Below are 17,042 nucleotides of genomic sequence, written 5' to 3' on the forward strand. Positions count from 1 at the left end.
AGGTACTTGTTATATTAACAATACTCCTTTAGTTGCTATTATTGATACTGGTGCTACGCATTGTTTTGTTGCTTTTGATTGTGCTTCTAAGTTGGGTCTTGCTGTGTCTGATATGAGTGGAGAAATGGTTGTCGAAACTCCAGCTAAGAGTTCGGTGATGTAACGCCCGTCTTAATTATTCGATTATTTAAAAATATATTTATATATATGATTTACGTGATTTTCATGACTGATATGTGTGAATTTTATGATTTATGAAGTTGAATGGGTTATATGATTTATAACTGAATTATGAGGGATATTTTGTTGTGGTGAAGTTGTTATGTTGTTATGACTTATTTTATTATTAAATAAAATAAGATTTGATAAATAAAATAAAAATATTAAAAATTGGGCTGTGTTGTGAGATGAGCAATTAGTAGTGATAAGAGTAATTAGGAGAGATAAATAGACAACAAAAGTTAGAAAACATAATACGTACGTTTTTGGAGAAAAAGGGAGAAAAGTCAGAAAAGAGGAGAACCAGAGGGAGAGCTGCGATTTCATCATAACCAGGTAAGGGTGAGACTAATTTTCAATATTATTAAGGGTATAATTCTATAGGATGAATTTAGCATGATTAGGTTAAGTTTTGGTGAGAATTGAGAATTAGGTTTAGGATCAATTTTGATGAATAAATCAAGAACAGATGTTAGATTGATGCAAAATTAGTATACAGACCTTAGATATGACTTAAGATGATAATTAGATGCTATTTGGATGAAGGAATCACGAATATAGGTGAAAAGTTGTGATTTTTAGGTTTCTGGCCGTACTGACATTCATCGCTCGCACCTGCGAGCAAGAACACTCGCATCTGCGAGCTAGAACCCAGAACTCGCAACTGCGAGCAATGCAACTCGCAACTGCGAGTGACCTGTGAGCTCGCAACTGCGAGCAGAATAACTCGCCACTGCGAGTAAATACGTAGGAACCCAGAATGCACACTTTGCTCGCCAGTGCGAGTGAAGTTACTCGCCACTGCGAGTTAAGCTGTTAGTTGCCCAAAATTGTCCCGATGCGATCCTTTCGCACGTGTAGTCTTGAGATGACCTTAGAAGTAAGTTAGAGAGCTGTTTAGGATGCTTTCATAAGCTCCAGAAGTCTGTTATGGTGACTGAAAATTAGAAGTGTTGCTGCATGAATGCTATAATGATGTTTTATGATATTTATATTGATGTAATTAATTCCTTATGTGAATGTTAACACATTCAAGCGTTGTTAATTGTTGTATGTTGCTGCTGTTTTCTGTTGTCGACTGTTAGTGTCTTGAGGTTGCATGAGTCGGTCTATGTTGTTGGAATTTAAGAAGTTGTCCATGATTATGAGTCGTATGAGTTGTACACGTCGTTGTCTAAGTTGTTGGAAGTTGAGTCCATTGCATACTCATATAAGTTGGTTGAGGGCTTGATGCCCTGGAATGCTTAGTCATTCACATGATTGGTGAGGGCTTGATGCCCTGGAGCTTTTGCTCACTATGTTGGGGGCTTGATGCCCTGAAGAGCCTAATTACGCTCATATAAGTTGGTTGGGAGCTTGATGCTCTGTATTGGTACCAAATGCATTTGCATATCAAGAGGTTCATGATGTTTAAGTTGTCAAGATGTTGTCGAGTTGATAGAGTTGCATGGTCAAGGATGAGTTGTGTCGTCAAGTTGAGTGTTAAGTTGATTATGATTTGTGATGAGAATTAGTAATGGTATTGATGATTGTATTTGTTATGTAATGAAAAATTATGCTAATTGTTAATTGTTGATATGTTATTAATGTTTAAGTTGTTAAATGCATTTTATTGGATTATATGCTTAATGTATTGATTATGAAATCTCACCCCTTCTGCGTATATGTTGCCTCGACCGTGGGTAATGTGCAGGTAATAAAGATTAGAGGCGTTCATGAGTGGACTCTCAGTTGGTGTCTAGGTGCTCTGATACGTAACGGGATGGGGGCTTGCTTTTACTTCTATTCCTTACGTGTCTCTTTTATGAACTAATTTATGAGATTTTTCAATAAGGCCTGCGTGCCAAGACTTTTAAATGTTGAACTATTTTCCGCTGCAATAGTTTAAGATTTTTCATGATGTTGAATTTGAAGGATAATTATTATTATCCATTTTATGATTTAATTGAAGTATGTGACATTCCGTTGTGATCAAAATACTCTGATTTTAAATGAAATTTTCATGTTGGGAAAACGGGGTGTTACAATTGGTATCAGAGCAGGTCGGTCCGTCCGGCCAAGTAGTGAGTCAAGTTGTGTCGTTTTAACAGTTAGGACATCCTTATTGTGTTATTCTAATTGTTGTGTGTTGCGCAATGAAGAAAACTGGAAGCTGCAAATCTTATCTGTTATAAGAGAACTAGAATGGCTGGAAGAAATGATGCTGCGATGGCTGCTGCCTTGGAAGCCGTGGCCCAAGCTATAGGACAACAACCAAATGCTGGTGCTGGTGTTAATGCTGATGTGAGAATGTTGGAGACTTTTGTGAGGAATCATCCTCCTACTTTCAAAGGAAGGTACGACCCTGATGGAGCACAGGCGTGGCTCAAGGAGGTTGAAAGAATTTTCAGAGTTATGCAATGTACTGATGATCAGAAGGTGCGTTTTGGTACGCACATGCTATCTGAGGAAGCTGATGACTGGTGGGTTAGTCTTCTACCTAACTTAGAGCAAGATGATACGGTCGTTACTTGGGCTGTGTTTAGGAGGGAGTTCCTAAACAGGTACTTTCCGGAGGATGTTCGCGGGAAGAAAGAGATTGAGTTTCTTGAGTTGAAGCAAGGTGAAATGTTGGTGACTGAGTATGCTGCTAAGTTCGTGGAATTAGCTAAGTTTTATCCACACTACACTGCTGAGACTGCTGAATTTTCTAAGTGTATTAAGTTTGAGAATGGCTTATGTCCTGAGATCAAGCGGGCCATTGGATATCAGCAGATCCGTAATTTTTCCGAGCTGGTGAGCAGTTGCAGAATTTATGAAGAAGATACTATAACCCATTACAAGATCAGGAATGAGCGGAAGAGTAAGAACCAACAAAATCGTTATAAGCCTTACAATGCCCCTGCTGATAAGGATAGTCAAAGGGTGAATGATGAAAGGAAACCGGGAAGGAAAGATACTAATGCTGAGGTTGTTTGCTACACATGTGGTGAGAAGGGCCATAAGCGTAATGCTTGTACTGGAGAGGTGAAACGATGCTTTCGTTGTGGTAGAAAGGGACATACTATTATAGAGTGTAAGCATGATGATGTGGTGTGTTTTAATTGCAATGAAGAAGGTCACATGGGTTCACAGTGCAAGAAACCTAAGAAGGCTCAAGCTAGTGGGAAGGTGTTTGCTTTATCTGGTACTCAGACGGAGGGTGAGGATCGTTGATCTGAGGTAAATTTTCGAGGACGAAAATTCTATAAGTTGGGGAGAGTTGTAACGCCCGTCTTAATTATTCGATTATTTAAAAATATATTTATATATATGATTTACGTGATTTTCATGACTGATATGTGTGAATTTTATGATTTATGAAGTTGAATGGGTTATATGATTTATAACTGAATTATGAGGGATATTTTGTTGTGGTGAAGTTGTTATGTTGTTATGACTTATTTTATTATTAAATAAAATAAGATTTGATAAATAAAATAAAAATATTAAAAATTGGGCTGTGTTGTGAGATGAGCAATTAGTAGTGATAAGAGTAATTAGGAGAGATAAATAGACAACAAAAGTTAGAAAACATAATACGTACGTTTTTGGAGAAAAAGGGAGAAAAGTCAGAAAAGAGGAGAACCAGAGGGAGAGCTGCGATTTCATCATAACCAGGTAAGGGTGAGACTAATTTTCAATATTATTAAGGGTATAATTCTATAGGATGAATTTAGCATGATTAGGTTAAGTTTTGGTGAGAATTGAGAATTAGGTTTAGGATCAATTTTGATGAATAAATCAAGAACAGATGTTAGATTGATGCAAAATTAGTATACAGACCTTAGATATGACTTAAGATGATAATTAGATGCTATTTGGATGAAGGAATCACGAATATAGGTGAAAAGTTGTGATTTTTAGGTTTCTGGCCGTACTGACATTCATCGCTCGCACCTGCGAGCAAGAACACTCGCATCTGCGAGCTAGAACCCAGAACTCGCAACTGCGAGCAATGCAACTCGCAACTGCGAGTGACCTGTGAGCTCGCAACTGCGAGCAGAATAACTCGCCACTGCGAGTAAATACGTAGGAACCCAGAATGCACACTTTGCTCGCCAGTGCGAGTGAAGTTACTCGCCACTGCGAGTTAAGCTGTTAGTTGCCCAAAATTGTCCCGATGCGATCCTTTCGCACGTGTAGTCTTGAGATGACCTTAGAAGTAAGTTAGAGAGCTGTTTAGGATGCTTTCATAAGCTCCAGAAGTCTGTTATGGTGACTGAAAATTAGAAGTGTTGCTGCATGAATGCTATAATGATGTTTTATGATATTTATATTGATGTAATTAATTCCTTATGTGAATGTTAACACATTCAAGCGTTGTTAATTGTTGTATGTTGCTGCTGTTTTCTGTTGTCGACTGTTAGTGTCTTGAGGTTGCATGAGTCGGTCTATGTTGTTGGAATTTAAGAAGTTGTCCATGATTATGAGTCGTATGAGTTGTACACGTCGTTGTCTAAGTTGTTGGAAGTTGAGTCCATTGCATACTCATATAAGTTGGTTGAGGGCTTGATGCCCTGGAATGCTTAGTCATTCACATGATTGGTGAGGGCTTGATGCCCTGGAGCTTTTGCTCACTATGTTGGGGGCTTGATGCCCTGAAGAGCCTAATTACGCTCATATAAGTTGGTTGGGAGCTTGATGCCCTGTATTGGTACCAAATGCATTTGCATATCAAGAGGTTCATGATGTTTAAGTTGTCAAGATGTTGTCGAGTTGATAGAGTTGCATGGTCAAGGATGAGTTGTGTCGTCAAGTTGAGTGTTAAGTTGATTATGATTTGTGATGAGAATTAGTAATGGTATTGATGATTGTATTTGTTATGTAATGAAAAATTATGCTAATTGTTAATTGTTGATATGTTATTAATGTTTAAGTTGTTAAATGCATTTTATTGGATTATATGCTTAATGTATTGATTATGAAATCTCACCCCTTCTGCGTATATGTTGCCTCGACCGTGGGTAATGTGCAGGTAATAAAGATTAGAGGCGTTCATGAGTGGACTCTCAGTTGGTGTCTAGGTGCTCTGATACGTAACGGGATGGGGGCTTGCTTTTACTTCTATTCCTTACGTGTCTCTTTTATGAACTAATTTATGAGATTTTTCAATAAGGCCTGCGTGCCAAGACTTTTAAATGTTGAACTATTTTCCGCTGCAATAGTTTAAGATTTTTCATGATGTTGAATTTGAAGGATAATTATTATTATCCATTTTATGATTTAATTGAAGTATGTGACATTCCGTTGTGATCAAAATACTCTGATTTTAAATGAAATTTTCATGTTGGGAAAACGGGGTGTTACAGGTGACTACTTCTCTTGTTTGTTTACGATGTCCTTTGTCTATGTTTAATCGTGATTTTGAGATTGATTTAGTTTGTCTGCCTCTGAGTGGAATGGATGTAATTCTTGGTATGAACTGGTTAAAGTACAACCATGTTCTCATTAATTGTTTTGGTAAGTCGGTGCTTTTCTCTTCTGCTGAAGAGGAAAGTGGAGCAGAATTTTTGTCTACTAAGCAGCTGAAGTAATTAGAACGCGATGGGATCTTGATGTTTTCCTTGATGGCATCCTTATCTTTGGAGAATCAAGCAGTGATTGATAAGTTGCAAGTGGTGTGTGATTTTCCTGAAGTTTTCCCTGATGAAATCCCTGATGTACCACCAGAGAGAGAAGTTGAATTTTCTATTGACCTTGTTCCGGGAACGAAGCTTGTGTCTATGACACCTTACCATATGTCAGCTTCTTAGTTGGCTGAGTTGAAGAAACAGTTGGAAGATTTGCTAGATAAGAAGTTCATAAGACCGAGTGTTTCACCTTGGGGAGCGTCGGTATTGTTGGTTAAGAAGAAAGATGGAATATGAGGTTGTGCATTGATTATCGACAACTGAATAAAGTAACTATAAAGAATAGATATCCACTTCCTAGAATTGATGATTTGATGGACCAGCTAGTGGGTGCACGTGTGTTCAGCAAGATTGATTTGAGGTCGGGTTATCATCAGATTAAAGTAAAAGATGAAGATATGCAGAAGACGGCCTTTAGGACGCGATATGGTCATTATGAATATAAGGTGATGCCTTTTGGTGTGAGTAATGCGCCTGCGTGTTTATGGAGTATATGAATCGTATTTTCCATGCATTTTTGGATCGCTTCGTGGTTGTATTCATCGATGATATCTTGATTTACTCTAAGACAGAAGAAGAACATGCGGAACATTTGAAGATTGTTTTGCAAGTGCTGAAAGAGAAGAAGTTGTACGTTAAATTGTCTAAGTGTGAATTCTGGTTTAATGAGGTAAGTTTTCTTGGCCATGTTATTTCTGGTAATGGTATTGCAGTCGATCCATCTAAAGTTGAAGCAGTATCACAGTGGGAGACTCCTAAGTCAGTTACAGAGATTAGAAGCTTTTTGGGTTTGGCAGGTTATTACCGAAGATTTATAGAAGGATTTTCTAAGTTAGCACTTCCGTTAACACAATTGACGTGTAAAGGTAAAACCTATGTGTGGGATGTTCATTGTGAGAACAGTTTCAATGAATTGAAAAAGCGTTTGACGACGACTCCAGTTTTGATTTTACCAAAACCTGATGAACCTTTTGTGGTGTATTGTGAAGCGTCCAAATTGGGCTTAGGCGGTGTGCTTATGCAAGATGGTAAAGTTGTTGCTTATGCATCAAGACAGTTGAGAACTCATGAACGAAACTATCCTACTCATGACCTTGGATTAGCTGCAGTCGTATTTGTCCTTAAGATTTGGAGACATTACTTGTATGGTTCGAGATTTGAGGTGTTTAGTGATCACAAGAGCTTGAAGTATTTGTTTGATCAGAAAGAATTGAATATGCGACAGCGGCGGTTGCTCGAATTGTTGAAGGATTATGACTTTAGTTTGAATTACCATCCGGGTAAAGCTAATGTTGTTGCGGATGCCTTAAGTAGGAAGAGTTTACATATGTCTGCTATGATGGTGAAGGAATTTGAAATGCTTGAACAGTTTAGAGATATGAGCTTAGTTTGTGAAATGTCGTCTCGGAGCGTTAAGTTAGGAATGCTGAAAATTGAGAATGATTTCTTAAAAGATATTAAGGATGCGCAGAAAGCTGATGTTAAGTTTGTGGACTTGTTGGTTGCTCGTAATCAAACTGAAGATAGTGACTTTAAGGTCGATGATCAGGGTGTGTTGAGGTTTCGAGGTAGGATTTGTATTCCAGACAATGATGAGATAAAGAAGATGATTCTTGAGGAGAGTCATAGGAGTAGCTTAAGTATTCATCCGGGAGCTACAAAGATATATCATGACTTGAAGAAGTTGTTTTGGTGGTCAGGATTGAAACGTGATGTTGCACAATTTGTGTATTCTTGTTTGATTTGTCAGAAGTCGAAAGTAGAACATCAGAAACCTGCTGGGTTGATGACACCGTTAGATGTACCAGAATGGAAATGGGATAATATATCCATGGATTTTGTGACGAGTTTGCCAAATACTCCTAAAGGGAATGACGCGATCTGGGTGATTGTTGACAGATTGACGAAGTCGGCACACTTCCTTCCGATTAATATTAGTTTTCCTATGGCTCAGTTGGCAGATATTTATATTCGAGACATTGTGAAGCTGCATGGTGTTCCTTCAAGCATCGTGTCAGATAGAGATCCAAGATTTACTTCTAGATTTTGGAAGAGTTTGCAAGAGGCTTTAGGCTCTAAGTTGACATTGAGTTCGGCTTATCATCCTCAAACAGATGGTCAGTCGGAAGAACAATTCAGTCACTCGAAGACTTGTTAAGAGTTTGTGTACTTGAGCAAGGTGGAACTTGGGATAGTCAGCTTCCGTTGATAGAGTTCACTTATAATAACAGCTATCATTCAAGTATTGGGATGGCACCTTTCGAGGCTTTGTATGGTCGGAGGTGTAGGACTCCGTTGTGTTGGTTTGAGACAGGTGAAAGTGTGGTTTTAGGACCAGAAATTGTTCAACAGACTACTGAGAAGGTGAAAATGATTCAAGAAAAGATGAAAGCGTCGCAGAGTCGACAGAAGAGTTACCATGATAAGCGTAAGAAAGACCTTGAGTTCCAAGAGGGAGACCATGTGTTCTTGAGAGTTACTCCGACGACCGGCGTTGGTTGTGCATTGAAGTCAAAGAAGTTGACTCCGAAGTTTATTAGTCCTTATCAGATATATGAGAGAATTGGCACGGTGGCTTATAGAGTTGGCTTACCACCGTATTTATCGAATTTGCACGATGTGTTTCATGTGTCGCAGCTGAGGAAGTACGTTCCAGACCCGTCCCATGTGATTCAGAGTGATGATGTGCAAGTTAGAGACAACCTTACGGTAGAGACCTTACCCTTGAGGATTGATGATCGCAAGATGAAGACGTTAAGAGGCAAGGAGATACCTCTAGTGAGAGTTGTTTGGAGTGGAACGACTGGTGAAAGCCTGACATGGGAGCTAGAGAGTAAGATGATGGAGTCTTATCCAGAGTTGTTTGCTTGAGGTAAATTTTCGAGGACGAAAATTCTATAAGTTGGGGAGAGTTGTAACGCCCGTCTTAATTATTTGATTATTTAAAAATATATTTATATATATAATTTAAGTGAATTTCATGATTGATATGTGTGAATTTTATGATTCATGAAGTTGAGTGGTTTATATGATTTATAAATGAATTATGTGGGGTATTTTCTTGTGGTGAAGTTGTTATGTTGTTATGACTTATTTTATTATTAAATAAAATAAGATATGATAAATAAAATAAAAATATTAGAAGTTGGGCTGTGATGTGTAAAGAGTAAGTTTAGAGGTGAGAAGAGTAATACGAAAAGATAAATAGGGCAAACATAAGTTAGAAACGTTTTTACGTGAAACACTTTTGGAGAAAAGGGAGAAAAGTCAGAAAAGAGGAGAACTAGAGGGAGAGCTGCGATTTCATCATAACCAGGTAAAGGTGAGACTAATTTTCAATATTATTAAGGGTACAATTCTATAGGATGAATTTAGCATGATTAGGTTAAGTTTTGGTGAGAATTAAGAATTAGGTTTAAGATCAATTTTGACGATTGAATCATGAACAGATGTTAGATTGATGCATCATCAGTGTACAGACCTTAGATATTACTTAAGATGATAATTAGATGCTATTTGGCTGAAGGAATCATGAATATAGGTGAAAAGTTGTGATTTTTAGGTTTCTGGCCGTACTGACATTCATCGCTCGCATCTGCGAGCAAGAACACTCGCAACTGCGAGCTAGAACCCAGAGCTCACAACTGCGAGCAATGCAACTCGCAACTGCGAGTGACCAGTAAGCTCGCCATTGCGAGCAGAATAACTCGCCACTGTGAGTAAGGACTTAGGAACCCAGAATGCACGCTTTGCTCGCCATTGCGAGCAAAGTTACTCGCCACTGCGAGTTAGGCTGTTAGTCGCCCAAAATTGTCCCGATGCGATCCTTTCGCACGTGTAGTTTTGAGTTGACCTTAGAAGTAAGTAAGAGAGCTGTTTAGGATACTTTCATAAGCTCCAGAAGTCTGTTAGGTGACTGAGATTAGTAGTGTTGTTGCATGAATGATATTATGATGCTTTATGATACTTATGTTGATGTAATTCATTCCTTAGATGATGTTAACGCATTCAAGTGTTATTAAATGCTGTATCTTGCTGCTGTTTCCTGCTGTTGACTGTTAGTGTCTTGAAGTTGCATGAGTCGGTCTATGTTGTTGGAATTTAAGAAGTTGTCCATGATTATGAGTCGTATGAGTTGTTCACGTTGTTGTCTAATTTGTTGGAAGTTTGAGTTCATTGCATACTCATTAAAGTTGGGGGCTTTAGGCCCGGCAGCCTTTGTGCTCATTAAAGTTGGAGGTTTTAGGCCCGGCAGCCTTTGTGCTCATTAAAGTTGGGGGCTTTAGGCCCGGCAGCCTTTGTGCTCACACGTTGAAGAGCCTATTATGCTCATTTTGTTGTTGAATGGTACCACATGCATTTGCATATCAAGAAGTTTCATGTTGTTTAAGTTGCCAAGTTGTTGTTGAGTTGATAGAGTTGCATGGTCAAAGATGAGTTGTGTTGTCAAGTTGTTGTTGAGTTGATAGAGTTGCGTGGTCAAAGATGAGTTGTGTCGTCAAGTTGAGTGTTAAGTTGATTATGATTTGCGATGAAAATTAGTAATGGTATTTGATGATTGTGTTTGTTATGAAATGAAAAATATGCTAATTGTTAATTGTTGATATGTTATTAATGTTTAAGTTGTTAAATGCATTTTATTGGATTATATGCTTAATGTATTGATTATGAAATCTCACCCCTTCTGCGTATATGTTGCCTCGACCGTGGGTAATGTGCAGGTAATAAAGATTAGAGGCGTTCATGAGTGGACTCTTCACTTGGTGTCTAGGTGCTCTGATACGTAACGGGATGGGGGCTTGCTTTTACTTCTATTCCTTACGTGTCTCTTTTATGAACTAATTTATGAGATTTTCCAATAAGGCCTGCGTGCCAAGACTTTTAAATGTTGAACTATTTTCCGCTGCAACAGTTTTAAGATTTTCATGATGTTGAATTTGAAGGGTAATTATTAATATCTGTTTTGAGATGTTAAAGTAGTGTGTGACATTCCGTTATGAATTAAATACTCTGATTTTAAATGGAATTTTTATGTTGGGAAAACGGGGTGTTACACCCAACGTAGTTTGACCATTAAGCTGCCGGGCCTCAAGCCCCCATCTTTAATGAGTATGCAATGGACTCAATCTTCCTACAACTTGACAACTTAAACAACATCATGAACATCTATGACATCCTAACATCTTGACATCTTGACAACATAACATCTTAACAACTTGATAACTTCATAACGACTCGACGACTTAACAACTCTTATCATCTTAACGTCTTAACATCTTAACATCTTAGCATCTTGACAACATATGGATCACATAAATAATTCATGTCATATCATAATATAACAATATCAAATGATAATAAACAACATCTTAAAACATCATATTCATCAATCATAAACAACTTCATATAACATCGTATTTAAACATCTACAATAATTCACTATGTATCTTGGTAAAAACATAATAAATTATCCACAACATATTTTCATGTCAAACCAAAGCTACTGGAAATATATCACAAATATCAACAACTTTCATGTTTACAACAAAGATCAATTCAAAACAGAAACATATGAACAAAACGCAAAAACATGAAACAGAGAATGTTGTCACCGTACAATTCTGCTAAGACCTCCCTGTAGTATTTTCATCATAACGCAAGGACCAAAAATTATTTTCACGTCAAACCAAAGCCACTAGAAAGCTAACAAAATTATATAAAACTTTCATGTTTACGCCTAAGACCAATTCTGTACTGATCAATACCAGTTTTCATTTTAAATTCGGAAAAGTTGTGCTGAAAGTCCATAAAAATTCACTGTGACCTACGTGCAGTAATTTGACCATAACTCAAGTTCTATAAATCGTTTTGACGTGAGACCAATAGCATTAGAAAACTAACATCCATACCTACAACTTTCATGTTTACACCTAATCTCATGGTGCTAACCTCAAAACTACTTCCAATAATCATCATATAGATTATCTAAGGTCTATACACAATTTCTACATCAATTCAACAAGTTTTCATCATCTAAATCATCAAATCTCTCTCAAAACCCTAATTCTCAAATTCTCACAAACTTTCCCCAACTTGTTAGATGTAATCTAATGATTTAACAACTTAATATTAATGCAAGATAGTCTCACCCTCACCTTAGATTAATTCCTGAATCAGCGGCAACGTTCTTCTTTCCTAAGGTCTTCTCCTCTTCTCTTGACTTTTCTCTCCTCTTCACTTCTTTCTTGTTCTCCTCTTTTCCAAAAAGCGGTTTCCGGTAAACTCTTTCTAACCTAAGCTTCTCTATTTATAATACTAAAATATTCTTCCCAAATCTATTTAGGTCTAACAACTTATTCTTTTTTCTATTCTAACCCCCAAATCCACTCACACTAATAATCCTCATATTCTAATAAATAATATTTCTCTACTAAATATATAATAATACACAAAATAACAAATATATTTCCACATAAAATAACAAATATATTTCTGCACCAAATAACATATATATTTCTACACAAAATAACAAATATATTTCTACACCAAATAACATATATATATATATATATATATATTATGCTAGTAAATACAAACATATAACATAACAAAATATCACTCAACAAAATATATTAACTAAATTATAAAAAGACATCTAATCTCAACAAATCATATATCCCTCATATAAATCATACAAATACATAAATATATTCTAAAACTAAGTAAAATAATTAAATAAAAAGGAGGGCGTTACATCTTTTGGTAACCAATGGCCCGCTTGATGTCAGCACGCAAACCATTCTCGAACTTGATACACTTGGAAAACTCAGCATTCTCAGTAGTGTAGTGCGGATAAAACTTAGCTAGCTCCACAAACTTTGCAGCATATTCTGTCACAGTCATGTTATCTTGCTTCATCTCAAGGAACTCAATCTCTTTCCTTCCGCGAAGATCCTCCGGAAAGTATCTGTTTAGGAACTCTCTCCTAAACACAACCCATGTAACAACCGTACCGTCTTGCTCTAAGGTAGGTAGAAGACTCACCCATCAGTCATCAGTTTCCTCAGCCAGCATGTGCGTACCAAAACGCACCTTCTGATCGTTCGTACATTGCATAACACAAAAGACTCTCTCAATCTCTTTGAGCCACATCTGGGCTCCATCAGAGTTGTACCTTCCTTTGAAAGTAGGGGGATGATTCCTCAAGAAAGTCTCTAACATCCTCACTTCAGCATTAGCACCAGCACCAGCATTAGGATGTTGCCCCACAGCTTGAGCTACAGCTTCCAACACAGCAGCAATAGCAGCATCATTTCTTCCAGCCATTCTAGTTCTCTGTACAACACACAACAGTCAGAATAACATAATAATGGTATTCCAACTGTTAAAACGACACTATTCGACTCAACTACTTGGCCGGATGGACCGACCAGCTCTGATACCAATTGTAACATTCCGTTTTCCCAACGTAAAATTTCATAACAATTATCAGAGTTTTTCATCACAAAACGGAATGTCACATTTCTTAAAAATCATAAATGGAATAAATTAATATTTATCCTTCGAAATTCAATCAACAATTAATTAATACTTTGCAGCTAAATTATTCATCATCTAAAATAGTCTTTGACACGAAGGCCTCATCATAAAAGTCTCATAAATAGTCTAAAACATAATAATTAGTTCAAATCCAACAACTTCATTATAAATCTCTTAAAACAATACGTAAGGAATAGAAAACAGTGTCAAAATTCCCATCTCGTTACGTATCAGAGCACCTAAGGACACAGTGAGAGATAGTCACCCACGACCGCATCTAATCTTGATTACCTTATAACAGATGAAATCGGCAACCTCCAGGGTTCTCTCTTCTTCTCTTGTCTTTTCTCCCTTTTTCTCCTTGTTCTTTTCTTTTCCAAAAAGCGGTTTAACGTAAAACTCTTTCTAACCTAAGCTTCCGTATTTATAATACCATCACTCTTCCTAAATCTATTTAGGTCCAATAACTTATTCTTCTTTCTATGCTAACCTCCAATTCTACTTACACTAATAATTCTCATATTCTAATAAATAATAGAATAATGTCACATAATAAAATACTAACACCTCATATATATAAATAAATCACGTAAATAGATTCTAACTTAATAAAAATAATTAAATAAAAGGAGGGTGTTACAGAAAAGTGGTTTGGTGGTTAGAAGGATGCGAGAGTTTAATTTGGATTTTCTTGGTAAATGGTGTTGGAGGGTTTTGAGGAAAGGGATAAATTATCGTATAAGGTGTGTGTTGTCTGTTATGAAGAGGAGTGAGGCTTATGTTATGGAGGGGTAGTAGTTTCAATTTGATTGAAGAATTTCAACATGGTTTGAGAGGGAGTAGGTGTGGGTGTGGGGAGTTGGTTTGTCAACAATACAGGGAGGAAAGTGGGTGATGGGTCATCTATGTTGTTTTGGAGGGATCCTTGGTTGGAATGAGGCTCATTGAATGCTAGGCTCATAAGGTTGTATGAATTATCTGATAATAAATTAGTGACGGTAACTAAGATGAATTCCTTAGGCTGGGGAGTAGGTTGTTAAGCATGAATTTGGGAAAGGAGGTTGTTTGCTTGGGAGGAGGATCAGGTGAAAGAGTGTAGTGAGCTGTTACATTATATTCTTTTGCAGGATGGTGTGAGAGATAAATGGGTGTGGCAATTACATCCGTCCAAAGGCTATTATGTGGGTAGCGCTTGTCACTATTGGCTAAAAGTAGTGCCTCTAAAAGTTAATCTTTTCAATTGGCGGTTGTTATACCCTAATTTGGACCCAAAAATACTAGCTCAACTCTTCTTTTCTTGTATTTCAAGTCATTTGATATGTCTCTGCATTTTGTTTCAATGTTATTTGCAAAATTCATGAAAAAGGGTATTTTAGTCATTTCCTGCATTCAAATTCATTTTAGTCTCTAAAAATTATTTGAGTCCTTTCATTTGGTTTGAATAAGTCCTTGTTTTAATCTCATGTCAAAATCCATTTCAAAAATCACAGTTGAAGTCATTTTAAGTCAGTTTAGCCCCTAGGGGCATTTTAGTCTTTTCATGTGTTAAAACTCTGTTTAATTTCTAAAAATTGTCTCTGGGTCTTTTCAATGTGCTTGTATAAACTTTTGCTTAAAATTCCTTGTTAAAAAATCATTTTAAAAATTGCATTTGAGTCATTCTGAGTCGTTTTAGTCCCTAGGGGCATTTTGGTCATTTCACACGAAATTTTGGCAGAGAGAGGTTACTTTAAAGTACCTCATTTAAGTAATTGGTTCATTTTAGTCCATTTTGTGTTTTTTATTAGTTTCACTTTACGTTATTGTCCATTCACCAATTTTAATTCAATTTTATTTTTAATTTTCATTTTAAGTCCTCAAACATCTAAAAATTGCACTTTGGTCCTTTTTCTTCCATTTCAGTCCTTAAAAAACTTTTAAAGTTTGCATTTCTAATTCTTTTTTTTCCATTTCAGTCCATAAAGTCTTTGTCAGTTTCAGTTTTAGCCCTTGAAGTTTTAAAAATTACATATTGGCCCAGTTTGTCAAAATTGCATTTTGGTCCAGATACTTTCGAAATTGCAGGAAGGTCCTTGAGCCAAGTTCAGTCCAAAACAAGTCCAAGGTTACGTGGCAGTCCCACATTGGTCCAGAATATCACGCCTGGCCTATAAATAGAGGCCAACTCATCAATGCACAAGGGGATACCATTCAATCATTGACACATCATCACAAAAGTTCTAACAAACTTTCTCTCTCTTCTCCAAACCCTAACCACCGTAACAAACCTTCCACCACCACTTCCTCCACCGTAACAGAATCAGAAACCACCCTAACCACCCCAATTCATCACAAATTCATACCAATTTCACCACAAAAACTCAATTCAACAATTATTACACAAAATTGATTCGAATTTATAGAAGATTCTAAGAAAAGTTATCATCACTTAATCTTCACCTTCGCAATTCAAGCAAAGATTCGTCAAAGACGAATTTACGATCACGAAGGATTTGGTGAGGGAAGAGAAGAAGAGGATCGAAGCAGAAACAAAGAAGGATCAAACACCAGAAAAGTTTAAAAAAGACGAAGAGTGAGAAGATGAAGAAACTTCGATTTATTTTCGAAGTTTGAGTCAAAATATACATCAGAGACGAAGAAGAAGCTTCAACATCTTTCTCACCTTTCTTTCGGTTCGAATCTCCAGTTTCCAACAGGTATATTCAAAGAACCTTCTCGTTTTCGCTTACAATCATCATCGAAGGTCCATAAACAAAAGTAAACGGTGAAACAACGTGGATTAACAAGTTTAGAACTTGTTCTTTCGAAAAAGTTCAAAAAAGATTCGAAAAGTTTGAAACGAAACCCTAAAAATGTAAATCCTCAAAGATTCACCGTTTCTTTTGAAAATCCAGGCTTATAATCATAATCAGTGGAGAAAATAGCATAGATTAGAGCCTCGTTTCAAGAAGTTACGAAGAAGATTCAAAAACCTAAAAACCGAAAAGTTTAAGTTCCGATCTACATAGATCTAGGTTTCTTTTGTGATTTCTGGTGTTTGATTCGTGTTTAGAATGAAAAATAAACGGTGAAAAGCTTTAGATCGTGAAGTTTTGGTGAAGTTAGGGTTCCGTCATCACCGGCGGTGGTCAATTCCGCCGGAGAAGACGATCGGAAGTTGCAGAGAACGAAAGAACTAGAGAGAGAATGAGAGAGTTAGAGAGAGAAGGAAAGGGGACAAATGAGGCTGAACCGGCCTCTTTTGTTTTTATAGGGGAGTGAACCAGACCGGTTCACCTGAACTAGTCTGGTTCGTCCCTGAACCCTGAGTCCCCACCGTCTGATCTAGGGTTTAGGAAGCTGGATCAATCCAACGCCCCTGATGCGTTTGGATGATCCAGGATCCATGCAGGTTTGGGCTGGGCTTATTTCTTTCGTTTTGTCTTGAATTTCTTGCTATTTTACACACTGTTTTGCTGAATCTTACCCCTATATGTCCAAAACTTTATTAAAAAATTCCTAAAAATTTCATATTTGTTCTTGACAATCCTCTTGACATTTTTGTAATATTTTTATGTGTTAAAACCTGAAAAAAAAAATATGTAGTATTTCTTGCTAATTTGTTTACTATTTTTGTTAAATTTTGTGAAGTTT

The 17,042-nt window shown here is 36.9% G+C and overlaps 2 protein-coding genes across 2 annotated transcripts; one reads left to right on the top strand and one right to left on the bottom strand.

Moving 5' to 3' along the window:
* Positions 1-257: 257 nt before the first annotated feature.
* LOC146900325 (uncharacterized) lies at positions 258-3,532 on the top strand. The gene has a single exon (XM_085735707.1). It carries the CDS (start codon positions 2,404-2,406, stop codon positions 3,412-3,414), a length of 1,011 nt encoding a protein of 336 aa, XP_085591833.1. The 5' UTR covers positions 258-2,403; the 3' UTR covers positions 3,415-3,532.
* A 9,088-nt stretch (positions 3,533-12,620) lies between these two features.
* LOC146900326 (uncharacterized) lies at positions 12,621-13,196 on the bottom strand. Its single transcript, XM_085736934.1, has 2 exons — positions 12,953-13,196; positions 12,621-12,892 (listed from the first exon to the last, which is right to left on the bottom strand). Exons 1-2 carry the CDS (start codon positions 13,194-13,196, stop codon positions 12,621-12,623), a joined length of 516 nt encoding a protein of 171 aa, XP_085593060.1.
* Positions 13,197-17,042: the final 3,846 nt, after the last annotated feature.

The sequence above is a fragment of the Medicago sativa genome, chromosome 8 (assembly GCF_051527215.1).
Source record: "Medicago sativa cultivar Bolivia chromosome 8, Bolivia_mono, whole genome shotgun sequence".
NCBI lineage: Eukaryota > Viridiplantae > Streptophyta > Magnoliopsida > Fabales > Fabaceae > Medicago > Medicago sativa.

What these genes read in the sequence shown, in the direction of transcription:
- LOC146900325 (XM_085735707.1), top strand. Translation starts at nt 2,404, where the DNA reads ATGGCTGGAAGAAATGATGCTGCGATGGCTGCTGCCTTGGAAGCCGTG.
- LOC146900326 (XM_085736934.1), bottom strand. Translation starts at nt 13,196, where the DNA reads ATGGCTGGAAGAAATGATGCTGCTATTGCTGCTGTGTTGGAAGCTGTA. An exon ending in CGATCAGAAGGTGCGTTTTG is followed by an intron (nt 12,893 to 12,952) that starts GTACGCACATGC and finishes TACCTACCTTAG; the next exon opens with AGCAAGACGGTACGGTTGTT.